At 40.4% G+C, this 25,483-nt stretch overlaps 2 protein-coding genes across 2 annotated transcripts; both read right to left on the bottom strand.

Annotated features, from left to right (window-relative positions):
• Positions 1-737: 737 nt before the first annotated feature.
• Positions 738-16,196, bottom strand: smc1b (structural maintenance of chromosomes 1B). Its single transcript, XM_026175047.1, has 25 exons — positions 15,984-16,196; positions 15,444-15,632; positions 14,587-14,699; positions 13,053-13,256; positions 11,410-11,648; positions 10,963-11,221; positions 10,398-10,538; positions 10,220-10,302; positions 9,860-10,067; positions 9,533-9,718; positions 9,181-9,372; positions 8,958-9,104; positions 8,242-8,379; positions 7,981-8,097; positions 7,490-7,596; positions 7,259-7,400; positions 6,618-6,763; positions 6,009-6,162; positions 5,755-5,853; positions 5,514-5,670; positions 4,665-4,819; positions 2,449-2,600; positions 2,069-2,138; positions 1,308-1,418; positions 738-1,213 (listed from the first exon to the last, which is right to left on the bottom strand). Exons 1-25 carry the CDS (start codon positions 16,090-16,092, stop codon positions 1,094-1,096), a joined length of 3,738 nt encoding a protein of 1,245 aa, XP_026030832.1. The 5' UTR covers positions 16,093-16,196; the 3' UTR covers positions 738-1,093.
• Positions 16,197-19,564: 3,368 nt separating this feature from the next.
• Positions 19,565-25,080, bottom strand: LOC113027430 (carboxypeptidase A2-like). Its single transcript, XM_026177044.1, has 11 exons — positions 24,967-25,080; positions 24,131-24,212; positions 23,534-23,668; positions 23,328-23,426; positions 23,134-23,235; positions 22,779-22,880; positions 22,325-22,435; positions 22,045-22,135; positions 21,477-21,676; positions 20,219-20,303; positions 19,565-19,883 (listed from the first exon to the last, which is right to left on the bottom strand). The coding sequence occupies exons 1-11, from the start codon at positions 25,029-25,031 to the stop codon at positions 19,696-19,698; spliced, it is 1,260 nt and encodes a 419-aa protein (XP_026032829.1). The 5' UTR covers positions 25,032-25,080; the 3' UTR covers positions 19,565-19,695.
• Between the last annotated feature and the right edge of the window lie 403 nt (positions 25,081-25,483).

Below are 25,483 nucleotides of genomic sequence, written 5' to 3'. Positions count from 1 at the left end.
TCTGTTCCATGTTTCAGGTCCTTATGTTCTGTCTCCCCAGTCTGTTAAGTTTACATATCTTGAGTTCCGTCAGTGTGTTTCCTGTTTTACTTTCACAGTCTGTCCTATGTTAATGTTTCTAGTTTTGCTTCCCTTGCCTCGTCCTGCCTAATTACTCTCAGCTGTGCTCTCCTCCTGTGGCTCATTCCCCCTCGTTATCCCTCAGTGTATTTAAGTCCCATGTTTCTCTTTGTCAGTGTTGCGTCCTCCCTCATAGCTGTGTGATTTTTCCCTGTGGCTCATTGTGCTTTCGTTAGTTTAGTTTAGTTTAGTTTAGTTTAGTATTGTTTTTCGTGTCCCACGCCAGCAATAAAGCTGTGTTTTTTGAGTTTACTTTTTGTCTCTGTGAGTTTGGGTAATATCACCTTATGCACCTTCATGGGCTCTGTAATTTGTACATGGCAAATAATATAAAACAACGATATTATGCTTTTATCATAACTCAATCCACAATGGTACTGGGTAATGGGTAGTAAAGCAGAATTTGTTGCATTTAAATGGGAAACACTTTTTAAAAAAGGCTGAAAATATAACAGCAACACATCACACTTATTAAACTTAGTGGATTTAATGAACAGAGCATTTTCCAACTTCAGTGGTAACATTTACACCAATAACTTCAAAGTGCCTAATGGGAGAACAAGCACATAAACACAGTCCTTCAAAGGCTGTAATGTGTGGTTGCTACATTTTATATGAAGGGTTTTTTCTTCTTCTTTCATTTTTCACCTCAGTTAAAAACTTTGCTTTGTAAGCAAATTAAAACACACAACCTTCTCATAAACATAACTTGAGGTCAAAATTTATCTGAAAAAAAAATATTCAGTGAATTGCAATTACTTTAAAGAACAAGAACGACTCTAAAACAGTCAAACATAAAGATCATCATTTGATATCCAAGATAACTCCACTGCCTGCACATTTAGTCTGGACAGTTCCTCTGTGTAGTCAAAATAGAAGAACACTAAGAAACAACCACATCCATTAAACAATGCAACAGGCCACTAGACAAGAAGAAAACATAATGGCTTCATGCAGCTGATTCCTGTAAAGCTCAATCCTGCCTTTTGTCGGAGCTGGTCTCTTTGTCAGTCTGTTTCCCATTGTCATCTTCAACCAGAGGATAGGGACGCAGGTCTAGGGTCAGAACGCAGCTGAACATGCATTCATCAAACTGCCAAACACAAAAGAATAATGACTCTATTGCCTGGCATTGTAGGAATTTAAACTTCTTCACTAATTTTCATAATTAATGAAAGCTATGTTACATCTGAATAGACGCCCAGCAGAGCGTCTGCCTTGGAGAAAAATTCCTCCTTGAGAGAGATGATGATGATCTGCATGTTCTCCCTGGACTCCTCTCTGATGAAACTGGTCACCTGGAGACAGTGAATATTTGCACTTGATATATCGCCCACAAAAGTTTCCTTTCAGAATGCAGTAGGCAAAATGTATTTGGTAAATATACAAAAATAATATAATCTGAATAATAATACATGGTTCTCCTGCTGCAGTGCATCCCTTTCTATTAGAAGCCCCCAATCCAATCCCCCAATCCAACACCAGCTTATGTCACTGCTTCTTACAACTAAGAATAAGTTATTAGCATAATTATGTCCCATCCACAGTGCAGGTCAAACAGTTCTGCATTAAGGTGCTTCTGTGCCAAACTGAATAGTCCTTTAAATCTAGTCTTCAGTCTGACAGGCTACTATTCAAAGAGTACCAGTAGTGTGTATCTGTGGGTCAAGTTCCGTACCCACAACCACAATCATGGAGAAGATTGGTGACACTTTCTCCTGAGGTTGATCAATGGATATAATCAATATATTAATAGTTTCCAGCCAACTCCAAATCACGCCTAAACATGTAATATACACACTGGTCCACCGTGTCGATTTCACGTCTTGAAAGGCAAAGCGTGAAATAGACACGGTGGACTGGTGTGTCTATTACACGTTTTGCCGGGATACTGGGTTGTCCCAGTGGTGGATATTAATAGTGAATGTTTATGCAGCTTGACTCTTACCTTTCCAATGTTAGTGTTGTCCAGGGCTGCATCCACCTCATCCAAGATTAAGAAAGGAGCAGGCCGGAAGCTGAGAGAAGGAAACAGAACAGACACAGTATACTGGGAACGTGGGTCAGGAATATGGCATCACTTTGTGTCAGTCAACATAATCAAATACTGATCACTAGGGCTGCTCAAAAACCATAATCACATTATTTTGGTCAATAGTAGTTTATTATTTAACATGATTATTCTGCAGCTTAACAAGCGACATACATTTATTAAAATAAAAAAACAGGGTTTTCTTTGACCTTAAACTATAATTCACTGAAAAGAATACATTTAATATATGTAACACATTTTTCATGTATTCTACCATGGGGTGACTTCAGTGTTACCTGTGTATGGCGAATATGAAAGCAAGGGCTGCGATGGCTTTTTCTCCACCAGACAGGTTGTCCATGGACATGAAGCGTTTCCCTGGTGCTACACAGTTGTAGTTGATGCCACCCAAGTACGGCTCTTCTGGATTTTCTGCACTCAAAATGGCCTGGAGCACAAATCACAGACAGCCTAAATTTTTAATGAGGTTTTATTATTTAAGGTAACAGCTTCTAAAATGCTCAAGTTAACGAAAATTATGTCCAGTTTAGCTTGTGCTGGATCACATATATTCAACTGTACTAAATGCCCTTCATGAGGAAATCAGAGCAGGAGAGAAACTTTGATATATGCCAGTAGATATACAGTGGCTTGCAAAAGTATTCGGCCCTCTTGAACTTTTCCACATTTTGTCACATTACAGCCACAAACATGAATCAATTTTATTGGAATTCCACGTGAAAGACCAACACAAAGTGCTGTACACGTGAGAAGTGGAACGAAAATCATACATGATTCCAAACATTTTTTACAAATGAATAACTGCAAAGTGGGGTGTGCGTAATTATTCAGCCCCCAGAGTCAATACTTTGTAGAACCACCTTTTGCTGCAATTACAGCTGCCAGTCTTTTAGGGTTTGTCTCTACCAGCTTTGCACAGAGACTGAACTTCTTGCCCATTCTTCTTTGCAAACAGCTCCAGCTCAGTCAGATTAGATGGACATCGTTTGTGAACAGCAGTTTTCAGATCTTGCCACAGATTCTCGATTGGATTTAGATCTGGACTTTGACTGGGCCATTCTAACACATGGATATGTTTTGTTTTAAACCGTTCCATTGTTGCCCTGGCTTTATGTTTAGGGTCGTTGTCCTGCTGGAAGGTGAACCTCCGCCCCAGTCTCAAGTCTTTTGCAGACTCCAAGAGGTTTTCTTCCAATACTGCCCTGTATTTGGCTCCATCCATCTTCCCATCAACTCTGACCAGCCTCCCTGTCCCTGCTAAAGAGAAGCACCCCCAGAGCATGATGCTGCCACCACCATATTTGACAGTGGGGATGGTGTGTTCAGAGGGATGTGCAGTGTTAGTTTTCCGCCACACATAGCGTTTTGCATTTTGGCCAAAAAGTTCCATTTTGGTCTCATCTGACCAGAGCACCTTCTTCCACATGTTTGCTGTGTCCCCCACGTGGCTTGTGACAAACTGCAAACAGGACTTCTTATGGTTTTCTGTTAACAATGGCTTTCTTCTTGCCGCTCTTCCATAAAGGCCAACTTTGTGCAGTGCACGACTAATAGTTGTCCTATGGACAGATTCCCCCACCTGAGCTGTAGATCTCTGCAGCTCGTCCAGAGTCACCATGGGCCTCTTGGCTGCATTTTTGATCAGCGCTCTCCTTGTTCGGCCTGTGAGTTTAGGTGGACGGCCTTGTCTTGGTAGGTTCACAGTTGTGCCATACTCCTTCCATTTCTGAATGATTGCTTGAACAGTGCTCTGTGGGATGTTCAAGGCTTGGGAAATCTTTCTGTAGCCTAAGCCTGCTTTAAATTTCTCAATAACTTTATCCCTGACCTGTCTGGTGTCTAAATCCAATCGAGAATCTGTAGCAAGATCTGAAAACTGCTGTTCACAAACACTGTCCATCTAATCTGACTGAGCTGGAGCTGTTTTGCCAAGAAGAATGGGCAAGGATTTCAGTCTCTAAATGTGCAACGCTGGTAGAGACAAACCCTAAAAGACTGGCAGCTGTAATTGCAGCAAAAGGTGGTTCTACAAAGTATTGACTCTGGGGGCTGAATAATTACGCACACCCCACTTTTCAGTTATTTATTTGTAAAAAATGTTTGGAAACATGTATGATTTTCGTTCCACTTCTCACGTGTGCACCACTTTGTGTTGGTCTTTCACGTGGAATTCCAATAAAATTGATTCATGTTTGTGGCTGTAATGTGACAAAATGTGGAAAAGTTCAAGAGGGCCGAATACTTTTGCAAGCCGCTGTATTCTTATATATACTGTTTCCTGTATACAGTGTAATGTATAGTAAATCATCACTGAAGACTTATATACAACATAATACATATTCAATATGAATATATACAAAATTCACTGTTTTTGTTCCGCATACGGAGAAGTAATTAAACACATTTTACAAACATAACGTTGAAGGAGAAAAGAACAACGAAAATGTAAAAATTGAAGAAAAAACATCAAAGTGAGGTTTGTCTGTCTCACCTGGGCGCTGTTGTTCCTGCAAATTCTTTTATAGACCTGATCGATTATGACAGACACGTGCTCAAAACACTGACTGAAGAGGTGCAGGCGCTGGGATCTGACTTGCTGAAACTCCTGATTACACTTCCTGGCTGCTTTAGTGCTGGCTTCAAAGGCTGAGTGACAGAAAGAGGAAGCTTAATCATCAGTCCAGGTGCTTCACTTAACACACTATAACATGCAAAATGCACCCGTGGGAATAAATGAATTTCAACATGAAAAATCTGTCTGCTTAGACAGAAGCAGTCCTCTGTTCATTAATTAATCAAATAAACAGTTTGAATATCTTATGAAAACAATATAAACGTATAGATAAACTGGTTCTGCTGATTGTAGAAATACACCAATCAGATATCACATTATGAGCACTTGTGTAATATTGTGTTGTTCTCCCTCCTTCTGCATGCAATGTAGCCCTAACCTGTCGAGGAATGAACTCCACTTGACCCCTGAAGTTGTGCAGTTGTATCTGCCACCAAGATGCGACCAAGAATCCTGACACCTTAAGGTTTTCAGCAATCACTGTTCCTTCTTTTGATAAATGCTGACCACTACAGACGGGGAGGTTTGGAAATGCTCTGACCCAGTCGTCTGGCCATCACAATTGCTAAACTCGCTCAAATCTTTACACTTGTCCATTTTCCCTGCTTGTAACACGTCAGCTTTGAGGACAAAATGTTCACTGCTCCCATTAAATAATCAGTTTTATTCGGTTCACCTGTCAGTGGTCATAATGTTATGCCTGATGGGTTTATATTGCACCAGCTGTTTCAGTTTGAGGTGAAAAACTCAACAGATTCATACAAATACCTTCCTTCACTCCCTGTAACTTGTCCTTCACCTCCCTCATTTTGTCCAGTGCTTTCAGGTTAGGGGCAGTGGTGCGCTGCAGCGCTGTCTCTATGGAGGAAACTGACTCCCTCAGGTTCTCCAGGGAGGCCTCTACTTCCTGCTCAGCCTGCAAATTCTGACCATACACAATGGGTGATACTTGCTGGTTCTATAACCAAAGAACACCAATAGAGAATAAGTATGCTGCCCTGTTTTTCACCTTGAGCTCTGTCTCCAGCTCAGAGTAGTCAATGACTAGTCGTGCCTCTCTCTCATAGATGTCCATGGTGGCTGTAGTGCTTTCAGAATCTGTGTCCAGCTGCATAGACCGGACAAATCAATGATCATCTATACCAACACTACAGTACTTTAAACCTTTCTTTCAAATTATAATTTGAGCTGAATTTGATAAACAGTCCAGGACAGGAATGATCAGTCAAGTCAGAGTAGATACCAAACATCTCTGTGTCCTACCTGCACCTCGCTGATTTCATTCAGGCTCCCTGACAACAGGCTAATGGGCAGGTTCTGGATTTTGCAGGCCAGCAACAAGTTGTGTCTAGTCAAGCGCTTTTGCTCTATAGCCGTCTCTGTTGTCATCACCTCTCGCTGAAGCTTCGCCAAATCCCTATTTGGCAAAATAAAAAGAAATAAAGTCAGAGAACAGAGTCCATGACAAAACATGATACACAAGTCAAGTTTTGACATGGACTTATATGGTAACTCATGGCATTAGGTTGCTTAGGAAGAAGGGAACGTTTTGGGAGTGATGGTGGAGAGAAAACAGCCAATTATAACACATTATTGTTACTGGAAACAAAGCTCAAAGAAACTCATTTCATGTATATTACTGATGGAAAAAATTACTTAAATGCATCAAAAACAGAATACTTTTTTAAATAACAGAAATAAAGGCATATCAGCAACTGTAGTGGGTTAGATGCAACTTTTCTGCTACCTAACAAACGGGAAACCTCACAGCAACACAACAATCAATACAATCAGCAGTGGTGCAAATGGTGACAGTAATAACTGCACAAAATGTCAAAAACAGTGGCACTAGAAGCATTGCAGAGATGTTACCTGTTCATCTCTTGAAGGACTTGAGTTTTTTGATCCAGCTCAGCCTTGGCAGCAGCCACCTCACTTTTCTTAGCTAAAAGCTTGTTCTTGTGCTCAAGTAGCTTATTCTGACCTTCCTCAACCACTGCCAACAACTTTTGCTCTTCCTGGAAGGGAAAACGAGCGCTTGGTTGAAAAATCTGCAAAAATCGAACTTAAGATCCACAAAGGTAACAGCCAGAAATAACCAGAAGTAACCAGCACTGTTGCCTCATAGCCAGAAGGTCCTGATATCAAGTTCACCATCACCCCGGGGCTAATCTGTGTGGAGTTTGCATGTTCTCCCTGTGTTTGCGTAAGTTCTCTCCGGGTACTCTGGCTTTATCCCACAATCCAAAGACATGTAATTAGTGGGGTTAGGTTAATTGGTAACTCTGAATGTTGAGTGTGTAGGGTTGTCTGTTTGTATGTGTAAGCCCTGTGGCAGACTGGTGACCTTTTCAGGGTGTAACCTGCCTCTCGCCCTAAGACAGCTGGGAAACCCCCCCCCCCCCCCCCCCCCCCCCCCCAAGGATAAGAAGGGGAGAATGGGATGGATGGAAAATATATTGCTATGAATGTTTGTCATGTGCTTTATAACAACATAAAAAACTGAGACTTACCTTTCTCTGCTCAGTCATAAATTTCTCTTCCTTACTGATGGTGTCCTCCAGTTTTTGGACCTTCTTTCTCTGTTGCTCAAGCTGTTTTTGTTCATATTCAATGCATGTATTTAAGCGGGCATGTTGACTCTCAAACTCCAGCCTGAGTTGTTTATCATAAAAACCCATTAAAGATTTGGCTTTTAAAGTTCGTCATGTGACACAGAAAATACTGGTGTGTGACTGAAGTACCGTTTCTTATCAAGCTCTGTCTGCTGTTTCAAGCGCTCCTGCTCAAACTGTCTGATGCTGTCCACTCCGATCTCAGCGCAGAAGTCAGAAAACACCAAGTTTTCTATCTAAATACAGAGAATAGAGAGGATCCATACAACATCCGATATGTGCAAGTGTAACCAGCCACAAGACAAACACTGTATTTGGAAACCCACCATTCTAGCAGACCGTTAATAAAGTTACTCACTGAACACTTCAAATTCCATTTTGCTTTTGTAAAAGTCTAAATCACTTTACAGTGTTAAGAATTAAATGGGCCAACATTCATGAAGCCAGCACAAAACACTGCAAAAGTTATAAGTTCTGTCAATTGTTAGGATTTACTGATTAAAAATACTGAAAAACTGAAAATTCAGAGACAAAGAAATTTCTCCAACAATGAATTCACTTGCAACAGAAGTTCAACGGCAAACATTTCAATCTAAGTCATGATATGTTGAGAGCAGCACCTGGTCAAGCTTGTCTCTGATCTCCTTAATCTTTGCCTCTTTTGTCTTCACACTCTCCATCTGCATCTGAATCTGAGAGTCCAGGTTTGCCAATTCACTCTCCAGACAAGAAATGTCCTGAAAACATATGACAGAGTAAATACCAAGAAACTGTAAGCTCAGATGATTTCAACACCTGTGTGAAAAACACTTTTGCGCCCTATTAAGTCTCTAAACTTAGAATGATTGTGGCAGTCCAGAACATTTTATATCAGATCATACCGCTTGGCATTTAGGGATATTTTTCTTCTGAAGGTTTTCCAAGTCATTTTTGGAGTATTTGAGCCGGGTTTGAGCACCCTGAGCCTGTGCAACGATCTGTTTCAGGTCCAGCTCTTTTCTCTTCAGCCTCATCAAATCCTGTTACATAACCAAAACACAACTTGATTCCTGTGCATAAAATACAGTGTGTATAAACCAAAACAACAACAAAAAATACAACAATTTATTATATTTCAGAGTTCTAAATTCCTTTTCTTTGCACTAACACATGCTCACAGATTTCAAACACATAGTGAGAGGAGTGCCTACTTGTTAAGCTGGTAGTTTAGTATATTTATCAGTTCTCCTGGTTGTAATAGAATAATCCTTTATTCCCCCACAAGACAAAATTTGGTTGTATCAGCAACCAAATGTAATATCCCAGTGACTACTGAAATTATCATCTATCTTTAAATATTTAATTGCTCTGTTCTCTGGTTTTCATGTCCCAGTCCTAAAACATCTCTGCATGCTTGAAAAACGTCTGCAAAGGATATCAGAGTAGATTATTATTGCTGTGTTCACAGCTCCTCCAGCTAGCGTTCCCTCAATTAACATGTATTATAAGAATTGAGACATCCTTCAAATAATGGACTGAGACGTCAAAGGGAAGAGGACAAAGGAGGAGGAGAGGAGGCAGAAAACAGAGAATAAGGAGAGCACTTAGTGTGACTCACGCGTAACTCAGTGGTCAGCTGGGTCTTGCGCTCCTTCAGCTGCAACACGTCCTTCTCTTCCCAGCAGCGAGCTTTAGTTCGCAGGTTGCTGGAGCCTCCGGAGATTACGCCTGACTTTTCAAACATTGTCCCTTCAAGAGACACTGTCTAGAGTAGACGTGACAGATTAAATTTTTTTATGGTTCCGTCTCAAATTAGTGGATCTCAAAAGAGGAAAGTTTACCTTAAAGCGTTCCTGTCCATCAAAGGCCATACTCCTGGCTTCTTTGACTGTTTCACACACAAGAGTGTTACCACAGACAAACTGCACCACTTTCCTCAGCTGGGTAGCAACTGTGGTAGCAATAACCTGCACAACATCCACCACCATCTTGGCACCAGGCATCTCCCTCAGTCGCCCGTTCAGTGGACTCAGCTGTGCACACAGAAGTGATGTTAGGAACGACAAATTTATACTACTTGGTCTACTTGAACTACACCATTATTTCTCAGGGCCTTTTATAAGGTTTTCCATTTTTAACAAACCCAAAAAGTCAAGCTATGATTTAGAAAGCACAGCTTGATTTTTCCCTTACAATCAAGTTGTCGATGGGAAGAAACGTCTCGCGTCCCCTCCGCTCCTCCTTGATGAAAGCGATACATTCGCAGGCTACTTTCTCTGATGCTACGACGATTGCATTCATGTAGCGGCCAAACACCTTAGTGACAGCCAGCTGGTACTTCTTATGGATAGGGCTGCACAGGTCGGACAGACGGCCATACTGAAACAGCACGTGTCACAAATTAGTTAAGAAAATTGTACAGGCAGTGCTAGTGTTAAGAAGAACAAGGTACGTTAGGTGTTATGTCCCGAACCACAGTTTTGGGGAATTGCTGCAGCCTCACTATTTACTGCTTCTCACCACAGTTTCCGGGTAGAGTCTGCGGAGCTTTTCTAGCAGCTCTTTGTGCTGCAGCTGCCTTTTGTTCTCCTGTTTGTCCAAACAGGCATTCCCCAACTCCTCCATCACCTGATTCAGCTCCTGGTTCACCTCCTTAGTACGCTGGTGGCCCCGCTGCAGCTCTGCACTAAGGCTCTCCTCCTGCTGCCGGTACTCCTCAAGGGATGACCTGAGGCATACAGTGCTTTCAAAACAACATATATATATCTAACGACCAACTATACAACATATATTAACACCTCGCTGAGAGTGAAAAAAAAAAAGAACAAAAACAGCACAACTTCCTTTTAGCGTTTAGTGGTTGAGCTAAACACAACATACTTGCAGGTCTTGGTGTACTCCTCTAGCTTCTCTGCTCTGCATGTCAAATCTTCCAGCTGTGTTTGGTTGTACTTGATAGCGTTCTGTGATGTGAAACAGAGGTAAGATTAGACTGAACAGCTATTTTATTGATTTAAATATATCAATGCTACAAAAAGAACTGTGTCATAGAAAGTACCTCAACTTCCTTCTTTCTGCGCTCATCAAAGGCTATCTTTACCCAGTCTGCTTTCACCTCCCAGTGAAGCTTCTCTGCCTGCTGGCTGAGGACAGCCCCCTGCTTCAAGGCAAGCTCCTTCAGCTCTTTGTATCGCTCTGACTGTAGCATAAAAAAAAAATAATAATCATAACAGAGTCCCTATATAACTATAACTTTTAAATGTTACTTCACCAGCCGGGCCCACATCCTCATTTTAGGTTTGACAGCATTTTTAGTAGATAAGGGCAGAAGACTTGAACATGAATTGAGGCTGCCGTTTGGGGAAGTGAGTCACCGCCAGTGCTGTACTAATGAGAAGTGAAAGAATTGAAAAAGGGAGGATGGGGCATGAAAACGAGAACAACAGCTTGTAGAGCCGGGGGTCATATATAGATCGAGAACCGGAAGGGGCATGCTGGGAGGTATAGTCCCGCTCCTAAAATTCAGATAATTTATCTCCAGTTATTGTTTCTTTTAAGGCATGGTGTAGTGAAAAGTACCCGACACTTCAAACAAAAATTAGCAGGAATGAAATCTAACAGACCTGATCCATGTCGAGCTCAATGTCTCTTCCACGGGCAGCTCCCTGTTCCTGGACCTGCTTCTCATAGTTCCTCCAGGACCTCTTAAGTTGAGAAATCTCCTGCTGATGCTCTTCCAGCTCCTGCTCTTTGGTTGAAAACATCCTCTGACTCTTCTTCAGGGCATCACGGAGATCCTCAGCCTTCTTTACGTGATGAGACGTGTTCACTTTCGCTTTTATGTATTGGGACCGAGACTGGGACAGGATTTGCTCCTGTGTGCTGTGTGAAAGAATGTTTCCAGTTTACTTAATTTAATAACAGATTTTTAATTATATCTGATTTGATTTGGATTAAAAAGGTGTCACCAGTGGCTTTCCTGTAAATGAAAACAAAATTAGTGAAATGAAAATATAATGCATCCATTTATAGACCTTCAAATTTGAAGCCATATACGAAAACTAACACACCAGATCTCTTTGTCAATGTGTTGCTGCTCTCTTGTGAGCCGTCCGTGTTCTTTCTTTTGAGTTTTGACTGTCTGCTCCCCAATCAGCAGTTTACTGTTCATTGCAGCTGCAGCCTCCTGTCTCTTCTTCAGGGTGTCACTAAGAGCACTGATCCCCTGCTCATTATGGTAGAGCTCAGCGAGGCTCAGCTGCAGGCGGCTTTGGTGAAGTTCATCCAACAGTGCCTGGTATTTCTGTGCCTGGAAATATGAGCAAAGATGAATAACGGCAACTCACTGTCATTCTGACGCAAAGGCCCGCGGAACATCACTAACCCTCTCATATATCGGATCGAAAAAACTGTTTATTGGCAACTATTCTCAGAAACATGGAGGTAGAGATTCTATCAACCATACCTGACTGTATTCATGGGGCCAGAGCAGGCTGGGTAAGGTTAAATGTGGATTTGGTAAGACTGTAGGGCCGTTCGATATATCGATATATATCAGTTGACGATATGAAAACGTCTATCGTTTCATTTTATGCTATCGTTTGTTTCGTGGTGTCGCAAAATAAACCGTTTACAGCAACATTTTTTCATCGTTTTGATGGTCACTGTAGAATTTCTTAAACTTCTATCTTTCTCTTATATTTAATATAACCACACTACGGAAGGACAAGCGACTGTTTTTATGCGTTGTCGTTGTTTATTTTCCACATAAACCTTTCACAATAAAGCTGATGATCCTTTTGAGATTTTTCAAAATAAATTGAATCACATGAAATAGTATGTAGAGTGTTTACAGACGAGAAGCTAAAAAGAACCGTCAGGTGCTAAAAAAAAATAAACCTTAGAACAGGCTTTTCCCCGCAGCACACCGTGTAATACGTACTCACAAAGAAAATTGCGGCCGTTTCAACTTATTTAACACTCGACTCCAGGTACACAACGCCCAGCTGAAAACACTTCACGCAAGTCAAGTTGCCCGAGATTCACAGAATTTACAGAAGATGTAACATTTTTGTGATATATATTGTTGTCGGGACGATAAATGTCTTATATCGGGATATGAGATTTTGGTCATATCACACAGCCCTACAAGACTGTAATTCACATTGGGAGTGATGACACACTGCATCAATCCAAGGTCACTAAAATTAGTCGGTGTGTAATTCTGCTAAATCATTGCCATACTCTGTAGTTTTCTCTAGTGACATCTTGAGCTCTATGCTCTCCTTATAACTGCCTTCTGAGTGGTGTCTAAATATGGGCTTCATGGATAATTGGAGAAATTTTGGGTAAAACCTGGTCATGTTAAATGGAGTGATTCAACAATTAGCTTTACTCCTCATTGTAATGTTGGCTTGGTAATGGTGACTATGAAGATGTTTCCAACGCAAATGAATTCACACAGGTAATACCAGGGAAAACGTGAATTTGCAAGGATGTGAACACCCCATTAGATCTCACAAGTTTAGACTGGGAGAGGAAAACTGTTCTTCAACATCATTTGAGACTTTTGGGGTGTTTGTGTTTGTGACATTATAATCTATCTGCTGTCAGGCACACTTATGCCATTTGTAGGCGCATGTATCTAGAGACTCCACATTTGGGGATGTAGAAGCATGACAGAATAGAGAAAAATAATTTCTTGGTATGCTACCTCTATTTTTTCCTGAGACACCTGTTTCCTCTCGACAGTAGCAGATTTCTTCTTGTTAAAGTGAAACTGAGTGTCTTCTTTGGCCTTCAGCAGGGCCTCTTTCTTCTTGTTGTATTCTGCAGCATATTCTTTGGACTGACTGATCGATTCCAGCATCTTGGTTCTCTCCTTTGGGTCCTTCAAAGCTATGGACTCCACTGCCCCCTGGTGAGAAGCAAGCGGAGTACAATCTTTGTAAGACATCTCTTACCAACAGTGCCAGTTAAAAAAAACTCTCACATTTAGTTATTTATTAACAATTAGATGCAAATGGCCTGGTGAGCTTGCTTTTATGCAATGTCTACACATATCTACACATTCAGCATTCAGATAAGGATTCAATCCTTGTCTGAGTGTCACTGTGGATGAACAGCTTGTGCCATTCAGGGTTAGGTTCAAATTTCTACAGTACATGCCAAACAAGCCCATTAAGTATAGCCTAATGATCTTCTGGGTTTATGATGCATGCATCCCCTGTGCAATACTTGGAATGGTTTACAAACAGGGGAAGAAGGTAAGAAGAATCTGAGGGGAAAACATTGTCCAGCACTTGTGCAGTAAATTGCGAAATACAAGAGACAACATCACCACAGATAACTGTTTCTCCAGTGTGCCTCTTCCACAGTGTCTGCTGCAGACACTATTGTGGGGACTCTACAATAGAACGAGGCAGACATCCTTCCTAAGATGAAGGTTTCCGAGTCCAGGGAGGTTTACAGCACAGAGTTTACACTCAAACCTTTGCATGGTCAGCTACATCACCAAGAAAGGAATAGCTGTATGGCTATGAGTCCTCAGCATGATGATCACAACAAAATGGTGGATGAAAATACCAGAAAGAGGAAAAACATAATTTATCACATTCTACAACAAGCCCAAAGGAGGTGTAGATACCAGTGCCTACACCTTTTTCATGGCTCAGCACCCTGAATTAAAGAACGGCATCACCACAGCATGGCAGGCCTTCCTCACTGAGCTCTCAAAGGAGCTTGTCACACCACATATGAGAAGTCAACTGGAAAGTTGCCCCCAACTGCAAACCCCGATCACTGAAGCAATGGGAAGGTGTGGGTGACAAAAGCCACAACTGAGCCACAGAAAAAAAGCAGACCCACTTATGGAAGAGTGTAGGGTCCAGTCTCTTGTGCATCTAAGGATTAATGCAAGGGTTAATGTGACAGTTTACTGTTAGCAATCTTCTATGTTTGAGTTAGTATTTTTAGCGTGTTATATTTGACTGGTTATGTGTTAATTAACTTCTTATTGTTTGTAAATCACTGACCCTAATCCCTGCACCACAAAATATGCCATTATATGGTAAATACAAACACTTTGGGGCATATTTTTCAGTTTGTTGTACAATACTGCAGTCACCACAGCTATAATGTGAAAACTGACAAAAAAAAAAACACTACAGCAAACAAATCTGGCAAAGTTAATTTTTTTCATGTTGACTTTCAGTAAATCAGTGAAGTGCAAGGCTCTGGCACTTTACCTGGAACACCAGACAGTTTTGAGCTTTAGTCAAAATGCCAATCTTCTCAAGCTCCTCCACATACTTGGCAAAAGTGACACGTAGGCCATTAATGTGATACTCAGAGGAGTCCCCTGAAAAATACAACAGATATCAAATGAAAATGATTGGATTAAAAACTGTATCCTAAGGTAAAACATGAATCAGCCTTGGGTGCCAAAAACCTGATTACTTCTAAAAATCAAACAAAACACTTAACCTCCATAAATCACACAAGGAAAATTATCAACAGCCACAAATACAATTTTTTTGTATTTTTAGGAAAAAATCGAATCATTCCTGTCTTAATGGTTCTTTAAGTTACATGTGAGAATAAAGTATAAATAATAATAAAATCATATCCAAATTATTGCTCATTATACCAAATTATGAAAAATGTAACCACTGTGAATCACAACTAAAGGAACACTTGGGATAATAAGTATTAGGTAAGATCACTAATCATGCTATGCTGGTGTATAATAGTTATAACTGTGTACTTTGTGTATGCTTATTATATGATCATTGCCAGTACATGATAATAAAGGTGGTTGCTGCTTTATTAGCATTTTCCATATAAATCTGGCTTCTTTATGAGTCAGCACCCAGCTGTCAGTTTATATTATCTTTTTTTCTTAGATGATTCTCTTATCCTAGATAAATATTGAATGTTATTAATGTGATAAACTTATATTAAAGGACCATCATTATATATGAAAACATGCATAAACAAATATACACATTATTCGCTATAATTTTAATTTACGTTTTACAGTTGTTATTTTTGGCCTTGCATATGCAATATGTAAGTAAGAAAAAACTTGGCAGAGTCTACTGACCTGTAATGATCCTACAAAAGACCGTCTCTTCCTCTTTATCACTGCAGTACCTCATGGCCACCCTGGCAGTGTTGGAGACGGGCTTACCAACGTGAGCTCCATGGATCAGGTCTTTCAAGTGCTTGACTCGGAGAGAAGAAACCCGCTCACCCATGACAAAGCTTAGGGCATCCATCACATTAGATTTACCTAGTATGATTTAAAATCATTGACATAAAGTTTTCAATATGAATTTATTTTAAATAACCCAGCTCTGGTAGGACGACCATACAGCTAGCCTGACTTTTTAGGCAAAGTCTGTTAACATAACAGGCGGGATTTAGAGGTTGTTTAACTATTTTCTGTATTCCTTACATGAAAAATATAATTTCTAAGTAGATGATGTAGTCCTAAGAACTACATCATCTACTTAGAAATTGTATCTTTACTTAGCAAACCAAAAAGAAAGAAAGATATACTCCGCAGGCTAGCCGCTAGCTTAACAATTATTTACCATTAGCTAGCTAGCTAGAACACGTCACCAATAAAAACTTTACTTACCTGAGCCATTTGTGCCAATTATGCAATTAAATCGCAAGAATGGCCCAATAATTTGTTTTCCTCTCCATGACTTAAAGTTTTCAATATCTAGTTGTTTTAAATAACCCATCTTTGTAAGTGAACCCTGAAGCTAATCTTAGTGTCTGAGGCCAGGCCCTCTAATGTGGCAGACAGGACGTGGAGAGGCGGGAAACTACTGTCTGCGTTTCCTCACATTAAAAATATAATTTCTAGTTTCTAGTTTTAAACTGAGTCAGCCGCTGATCTGTTGTTGTTTGTTTGTTTTTGTTTTTTTCATTTTGTTTCACATGTACTTATATATGCTTTATTATTACAAAGGGCTACTAAAAGTATGAAAAAAATAAGAGGCAGGTGTGGGGGGAAATTCAAAAGATTTTCTACATTAAAATGCAAAATTTGTGAGGGAAAACTATCAAATGTATAAGGAAAAAATGGCAAATCTTCAAGATGAAAGTTGCAAATTTATAAGAAAAAAGTAGGAAATTTGAAGTAAGGAAAGTTACAAATTTTAGAGTAAAAAATGGCAAGATTTACTAGAAATTTTACAAGACATTTCTAAGAAAATCCTCTCTGGAAAACCACCCAAGCACTTAACACTATAATCCCTATACCATAAGGCTTCAGTTTATCATTTATTGTGGTCCATGTGCCAAACAGCTAAAGATTAATTTTATAATCTGTCAGTTGTTTCTCGCTGTACCAAAAATCCCATTTCAATAGCACGAAGGTGTAACCAGCGAGCATCTGTTCATACTGTAGTAGTTTTTGATACACAATACACAAGAGTTGGGCGTTCGCCTTGTAATCGGAAGGTTGCCGGTTCGAGTCCCGGCTTGGACAGTCTCGGTCGTTGTGTCCTTGGGCAAGACACTTCACCCGTTGCCTACTGGTGGTGGTCAGAGGGCCCGGTGGCGCCAGTGTCCAGCAGCCTCGCCTCTGTCAGTGCACCCCAGGGTGGCTGTGGCTACAATGTAGCTTGCTGTCACCAGTGTGTGAATGGGTGGATGACTGGATATGTAAAGCGCTTTGGGGTCCTTAGGGACTAGAAAAGCGCTATATAAATACAGGCCATTTACCATTTACCCACAAGGCTCATTAATTTAAGAAAAACAGCTCAGTGTAACATCTGCAGCTTAATAAATCAAAGCAGTGAGCAAACCTGATTTGCATCCATTCTGGTTTTGTCACGATCCTGAGTCGTGACCCAGTGTTTAGAGTTTTTTGTTATTATCTTCTAGTTTATTCTGATTTTGTATTAATTCTTTAGGTTTGGTTCTCGTGCCTTACTATCCCTACCTGTGTCTTCCCTTTGTGCTCTGTTTGTGTCCCCGGGTTTTGTGTTGTAAAACAGTCTGTGAGTTTCCTGTTTTACTTTGTAGGTCTGTGTCTCCTCTTGTGAATTAGGTTCAGCTGTGCTCCCCTTCTGTGTGTCATTCCCTCTTTACCCTGTGTGTATTTTTAGTGTGTGTCTGCCTGTGTTCCTGGTCATGTCGTTTGTGTTTCTCCGTGTAAGTCAGTGTTACTCCGCATCTCTCTGCCCAGCCTTCTTCGTGTCATCTCTGTGTATTCCCCGCTGCCCTTATGTTTTCAGATTTGTCTGTTAGTTTTTCTCAGTTTAGGTTCAGTTCTGCCCTCACCTTGGTTTATTGTTCACTGTAAATAAAATCTCACTCGCATCTCCACCGCCGTCTGGATCTTGGGTCCTCATTCATTCCACCACACAACTGCTGCCCCATGTGAACTCATGGGCTTTGATCAGTGGCTTTGGGTCAGTGGCTTTGGGTCAGTGGCTTTGGGTCAGTGGTTGTTGATCAATGGTCATGAGAATTTGCATAATTAAGATTAAGGAACTGACCTCCCAGCGTGTTGTTCCTTCACTGGGCTGGTTTCAGTCATTATGCAAATGTACTGTTTATAAGATGAAACCTGCAGTCAGCTGAGACTGAAGAAGTCACTTGGATGAGTGACGAAACGTTTCTCCCACAAAACGCTACGTCCAGATGAACAGAATCCACTTTTGGAGATTTACTTACCTGGACGATTGAGCATGCATCAAGACATATTATACTGTATTTTAACTGCATATATGAGATTATTTCCTATAGGACTGCTGTTATGGATATGGGTCATGTTAGATAAGATCCCAAAATCTCATTTTACCAAAATCCTGCTTCTGCTACATTAGCTTTATTTACCTGCCGTGGAAACACCAGTTTTGGTCAAAGCCATGGTATTGATAGGATCTTGAAACACTGTGTGCACAACTTTCATGTTACTTCCAGGTAAGTGAGACATCCTCATTATTTCTTAGCAACAGCAAAACCCTGAGAAACTAAAAAACCCTTCATGCTGGTGATGCTATCGTCAACCAAATCCTGTGTTCATTTATTTAGATAGTTCTCTATTTGTGGTCAGTTTGTGTATTTGTGTGTGTATGTGTGTGTTCACTTATACAGTAGTTTATTTATAATGCATTCACATATTTTCCTGTTGGGCACGACTGCAGTTTTTAACAATAAAAGTTTCAATACCGATATGATGCCCAGAGATGTATGAGCATAGACTCTGCTACAGCAGTCAGTTGGAGTCTGCTCTATGCATGACATATTTGACTGATCTGGATAGAGTCCTTGCTAACTTCAAGCTGGTGTTCCACAAAATCAAATTGCAGCATTATTTGAAATGAGATCTAGTCTAGACTGTTCTGACTGTGTGTGGTTCTTCCACATGCTACCTGATTGTTAAATGAATAAATCGCTAAATTGTAAAAATATCTTCAAAATTCAATCAGTCAGTTCAATAATTGCCAACAAACAAGAGTCAAAAGGAGGATAATCTGTCTGGTTTATTCTGCAGGAGATGATGTTAAAAGTCTGATCTATAGCTCCAGCTGATGACAGGACCTGAAGGATCTGCTGCTAATGTTTTAGTGCCAGATACCTTTAGTCCATTGTAAGGAACCTATATAGGCTTGTATCTCATTTTATATGGGTTCTTTAAATAAATATACTGAACTTAATGAAATATTCATTAAATGTAACTTATATTTCGAGTCATGAACAAAGAGCATTCTTTGAATATATGTCCAACAGTCTATACTGAACAGTGGTTCCTCTAAAGGCTTTTCAAGGATTCTTGATGGATATTCTGATTTCTGATTGTTTTAAGCCATCTTTTCCACAACTACCCTCAGATTTGCTATGGAAGCCTGTTCAAAAAAGGGCTTACGATGATCTGAGTTACTAAATCGTTTAGTTAAATAGGAGCAAACCACAGTAGTGGCATAGAATCTGAAATAAAATAGCTCAAATTTTATTCTGTGAAACTGAAATGGATTTAAAAAAATACTATCTTAGCATTTTGTGTAAAAAATGTCAATGTTAAAGACTGAGTGAATGCTTAATTTCTCTACTTTTGCTAAACCCAGCCAGTAAATCAAAGTAAGGTCAGATATAAATAACTGATCATAACTGCCTCATTTCCCCTCACACAATTAATCTTTGCACTCCCAAATTATTCTTGTGTAAAACTATTTCACTCAAAAGAAGGACTACAAGGTCTGCTGAAAGACAGATAAAACGGGTATGTTGGGTTTTTATTGGTCTCACAATGATAAAGTCGAGGAAGCTTTAAATTCAAAGCTGAGTCAGCCAATTTTTAAGTTTCTCCTCTATCTGTGGTTATACAGTCCTCAATAAGGATGGTCACGGACATACTCCATGATATGCTTCAAGGCCAGCCATGTCTCTGAGGCAGTGGGGATGATCTGATCAGCTGGCAGGATAAAACCGTAGCGGCCAGTGTCCCTCAGCTCGAAGGCAAAGGAGTATTTGATTCCCGAATTGTAGGACCAGTCAATGCTACCCCCGCTGGCTTGATCTGAGCACGAAAAAATATAAAAGATGTATTACTAGCAAGAATACAAGAACTCTTATTAATACTGCTAGTCATAACAATAGCTATATCACTTTTAGTTTTGATTTGGGTTGTTTATTAAGCTATAAAACATAACGTGAAATGGAAATTAAACAAACATAGGCACAATAAATAAATAAATAATAAAAATAACTGTGCTTGCACTCGAGCGAGTATTTATTTTCCTCAACCAATTATTCTGCATGATTGCAGCTCGTCGTTTCATTTATCCATCTGTAACTTTAGTATTGAAGTCACTGTGTACTGGTCTGGTTAAATGAGAGAAAAGATTTACTTACAGATGATATTGCAGATGCTTCCAACCTGGTAGGCGGTGCCATAGAGAGACGTCAGTTTCTGCGCTGCTGCTCTGCCAACAGAATGCTGCAGAGAAGCAAAGCGAACAACACTGTAGCGAAGAAGCCGTATCAACTCCTCTCCCTTTATTGGCATTGCCCTTAAAGCCAACTTTTCTCACTTGGTTGCTGCTTGCAAACAGAAGGACTGAAGAGCTGCTTACAGCCAGAGCTGTGTACCTAACACCATGGTGAACTAAACGTGGAGGTAAAAACATCTCACTTGCCCATCAGCTAATTTTATTTTTTTGAGACTTTAGGAACTTTGACCATGCTCCATTGTAACAGTTTTTGAAACGATCAGAGAAACAGATGATGGGAACTGAATCCTTGCAGGCTATTTGGAGGGAGAAAATCACCCAATGTCCAATTACAAGAACACAGGCCACAAATCACTGCTGATGTAGGGGTGGCTGTGGCTCAAAAGGTAAAGCAAGCTATGTACTATTTGGAAGGTTTTTGGTTTGATCCCCGACTACTCCACCCTGCATGCCGAATGTGGGCCGTGGGTAAGATACTAACCCAAGTTGCTCTCTGATGCTTCCATTGGAGTGTCAAAGTTTGTAAAGAAAATACTTGATTGATCAGGTAGAGTAGAAAAGTGTTGTGTAAGAAACAGTCCATTTACAGAGAATACACATGATAGTGTAAAATCAGGGGACTTTATCATCAGTTGAAAGTGACTCTCCTGTTCAGGAGTTTTACAGTTCATGGCAGCTTGATTAATATAGCCCAAAACCACAAATTTGTATCACGGGGGTTTAGTCATGTATGAATAACTGCAGGATTATGGGTCCATTAGGCATTTTTCTCAGACTTCATTTGCAGTGCTGTATGAATATGAAGCAGAGTACTGCTGAAAAAGAGCGTACCTGGCTAAGTTAAGGCAGACAATTTGTCATGTTTAGTAGTGATGAGTTTATAATTCACCTACCCCAAAGCTAATTATTCACATTCACAGCTATAAAACTTTAATTAGGTGGAAAATTGCAATCCCCAGCTGAATGATATCAACAGTCAAAAAGCAGCCTACAGGAAGACCTCAGATCAGGTTATCAGACCAGAATCCTTTGTCTTTTTGACAATACGCATAACTCACAGATGACACTTACTTACCTCTCGCACGTATAAGATTACTCTTGAAAACATTGTTTAAGCAATGGCAAACATTTCGAGCTTGCTCTGTTTTCTGCTTTCTTACCAGCTCGGCCTGATGGTTTGCGCTGCTACAGACATAGCCGTAGGGGTACATGAGCAGCTGGGAGTAGGAGTGGACAGAAATGAAGGCCTTGAAGTTGCCGTGGCTCTGGATCAGGTTCACCACGTTCTTCACCTCAATCTCAGAGTTCGCCGAGGGGCCGTGGTAGGAATCGGAGCAGGGGTAGCTACTGGCACCGGGGCCTGGACATATCGCAGAGAGATCATCACAGAGCAAACGCTCACAAATGACAGACATATGTCAGAAGTTTTTTGTAACATCTCATTAGAATGTAAGAGGGCTTAAGGAATTTCACTGACGTGTTACAAGCAAACATTTTGCACTGAGTCATTGGGTATTCCAGAGGAATCCGGTTCATTCAACTACAACAATTCTAAAGTCTAAAGTGACTACAAGTCTAAATCCTTAACACACGTACGAGCGGTTAACAGTAGTAGTAGTAAATGATGCTATTCAGATTCTTTTTGATAACAAGTAAAAAGAATGTGATTATTTACCCGGCAGGTAATTGACAAAATCATGAGATGCATTCAGTTTTTATAATACTGACCACCAAAGCCTGCGTCCCAGTTCCTGTTTGGATCGACTCCACGGCACGCATAGCCAGGGTTCACAGAGCGGGTCTTGCGCCACATCCGATCCTGTGTTTCACAAAACGTCATTCGGTGTGAATCATCATTTCTTTTTCTCTCTCAGATGATACTGTATTGATGGAAAACAAACACAGTTCTACTTGTTTCTGCATGACTAACATCTTGCTCTTCTTTCGAGTATCTACTCTATATATGCGACACATAAATAACATTATCTGAGGAGTGCCAGTGACGTACATTGGTGTGGGAGAAAACATAGCCATCAGGGTTGGCAACGATCAGCATGTAAAGATCCATGGTGTTCAGGAGGGAAGTGAGGGAGGCGTCGGTACCGTAATCCGTGGCAATCTAAGCAAGGATGAAAGGTTTTGTAGAAACGTAGAAAAAAAGACACGCTTTCACATATTACATATTTAAGATGAAGCTTTATAAATAAGGTAAACAAGGTCTGCGAGAACAGAGAAGAAGGAACTGATTAAAATAAGAAAATGATAGGAAGGAAAGTGAGGCCCAGTGCACTCAGACAATAACTCATGCTTTTTTAACATAAACACCCAGTAATATGTTTAAAAGGAAAAAACTTAATAAGTACAGAAAATTAATTTGGTTCAAAAGCACAAAGTTCTTGCAAAAAATAAGTCAATTATGATCATTTAAATTCAGTTTACTCAGTTTAATTGACATCTTGTACCTTGTTGGCGGTCCACACTCCAGTAGCCTGAGTAACCCATTCTCTGGCGTGGATACCAGTGTCAACCCAGATAGCAGGACGATTGTAACCACCGGTGCTGAACTAAACACGAACACAGATTCAGACATGCTTTTACATTTTGCTTCTAAAGGTGCAGTCAATCACGATTAACACATGTAGATGTATGCACAAAATAAAGCGCATCCTCTCTTTACCCCACTGTGTGAGTGACTTGATATTTGATACCGGATTAATTTTATTAGATAGTTAATATTAGCTATATTTGTCCACATTTTTATAGAGCTCAAAAGTGCAGTGCTGCTGCATTCTGTGAGGCATAACCAGAGTATCTTACCTTGAGCACATACATGGGCCTGTTCTCATAGGACACCCCAATATGCTGCTTGGTGATCAGGTTAGGGTAATCGGCCACCAGCGTGTCCATCCAGCTGTAAATCTGCATAGATTCAGTTCTGACATTAAAACACACATAGGTACACACAAAGTTGACTGGATCCAGTCATGTTTTTTTTCTCTAGAGCAGCATACTGTATTGAGATCATGATAGGCTCCAAAGTTTAAGCTCCTGGTGCTGCGTTCCTTCATCTGGTTCGCCTCCATCTCAGCTTTCTCTTTGTCAAGAAGTTCCTACAGGTGACAGGCAGGAGATTAAAAATTCACTCTCTGTGCCACCGAGTCTCCCAGTGGAAATCAGCTCTATGTTAATACACAACTGTGTTTTGAGGATGACAGACCTGGACGTTTTCAATCATGACGGTGAAGGGAATGTTGTGGAAAGTAAGGTGCTCCTTCACAGGGATCAGACTGAAGCGGGGCACTCGGATGTCCACAGGGAGCTCAGTGGAGACTGGGTCAAGCCAGAAGTCCACCTGTAAACAGATGCGCAATGAGATATCACACATGGGAATGAAGGAACATGCTGCGGGGAAGTCCTGTACATGTTGCATCTAGCATATTCCATAATAAACTAAATAATTTAGAAGAATTCAACTTAAGATGTTTCTCCAGACAGAGTGTGCTGCTGTAAGATCTATCATCTGTAGTTGCTTCAATCTTAAAGGAGCAACAAAATATCTTATTTAATAAATAAATAATGGCAAGGTTAATGTCTGGGAATTTAATGCAGTAAAAGGTGAAGTCCAAAATGACTGCAGGGCCAGAGACGAGCACCTAACTTTCTGTGTTAACCTTCGACCCAGCTGAACTTGATTTGCCTTTTGCGCTGCTAGAAAATTGATGAGAAATCACTTGGCACAAGCTGCCGAGAAAACATGAACATCAATTTCTGTGCTGTTTACCAAAGCTGTGCGTGTGTGTTTGCGTGCGCATACCTCCCACTCCTGCGCCGTCTCCAACGCCTGCAGGAGATGGATCTGTTCCTCTGACTTCACATTGACCCGGATAACCTGATCTCTGCACATCATTATGTTAAGTTTGTAGTTAAAACTTTTAAATGCTGAAATGTGAGCTCAGCAGAAGAGAAGAACTTTATTTATTGGTTACTGATATAACAAGCAATTACTGGTGCAGCACAGGTACAGACCGTCACTATATTCCTTAATGAGACTGTAGCAGAGACTTAAGCTTTCTCTTAGCATAAGCTGTGGATTGTGCTACCATTTGAATAACAGTTACAGATACAAGAACAGTGCAAGACTGCATAGCTGAAAATCTCCTCCACATAATCTACCAATTAATACCCTGGATTTAGAGGGATGTCTGGTTTTAAAAAGGTTTGCAGTTTGTTTTTTGAGAGGATAAAAGACATGACACAAAAGTTTAATGTAAATAGGTATTGGTTTCTTTGTTAGCAATTCAGCTATAACCTGCAGAGTTAATGAACAGAAAAATACTTGACATTTGCAGCCAAATGGAGGATTCCTCTCTTGTACTGGTTCTTTTATTTAGAAGAAGGTACAGTTCAAAAAATGCTTTCACCTTAACCACAAATAATGGTTATTCAGATTATTGTTGTTGAACTGTGCACTGTTGTTATTGCTGTGCAAAAGGTTAATAAGAAGTTCCTGCCAAAGCAAAAGGGGACCGAACCCTAAAATGTTATTCTGCGATTCCATTTTAGTCACTTTAAACTCATAGTAGGAGTACTAAAGAATGACCACATGAATTATTAATAAGTAAATCATGTTAGTGTGCACTTTAAACTTACCCAGTGAAGCCCTTTTCAGCTTTGGCCGCAGCCACAAGCACCAGCAGCAACCAGAGGCCTTTCATCTCACCTGTATAGTTCTGGACTGTTCAGAGGAAGCAAGTGAAGCACCTGCTCCTCTGCTCTCCTAATATCCTGTGGATGCAGGTGGGCTGTTCTCATACGTGTGAGTTAGGTCACTCTACTGATAATGACACAGCTCTACTGGAAAAACAGCTATTTTGAGCAAAGAACATGCAGAGTAAGCACTGATCAGTCTTTTCAGTTCTCAGGAGCAGATAGTGGAAATTTCCACAGATACAGTATGTTAGTGGCTTTGGTGATTTAGTCTGTTCTCATTATACACTCTAGTCATCATATGCAGAGTGTCACTTGGAAAGCAGCCCACAGATTAAGGCACATTAACTGTCATTATCTGAATATCACTGTTCTGGATCATAGAGGTTAGTCATGAATAATAAGCCTTTATACACACAGACTGACTGAATGAAAAACGGTTCAGATTGTGTGACAGATG

This window comes from Astatotilapia calliptera, chromosome 7 (assembly GCF_900246225.1).
Source record: "Astatotilapia calliptera chromosome 7, fAstCal1.2, whole genome shotgun sequence".
NCBI classification, from domain to species: domain Eukaryota; kingdom Metazoa; phylum Chordata; class Actinopteri; order Cichliformes; family Cichlidae; genus Astatotilapia; species Astatotilapia calliptera.
This window is presented reverse-complemented; position numbering and strand designations above follow the sequence as displayed.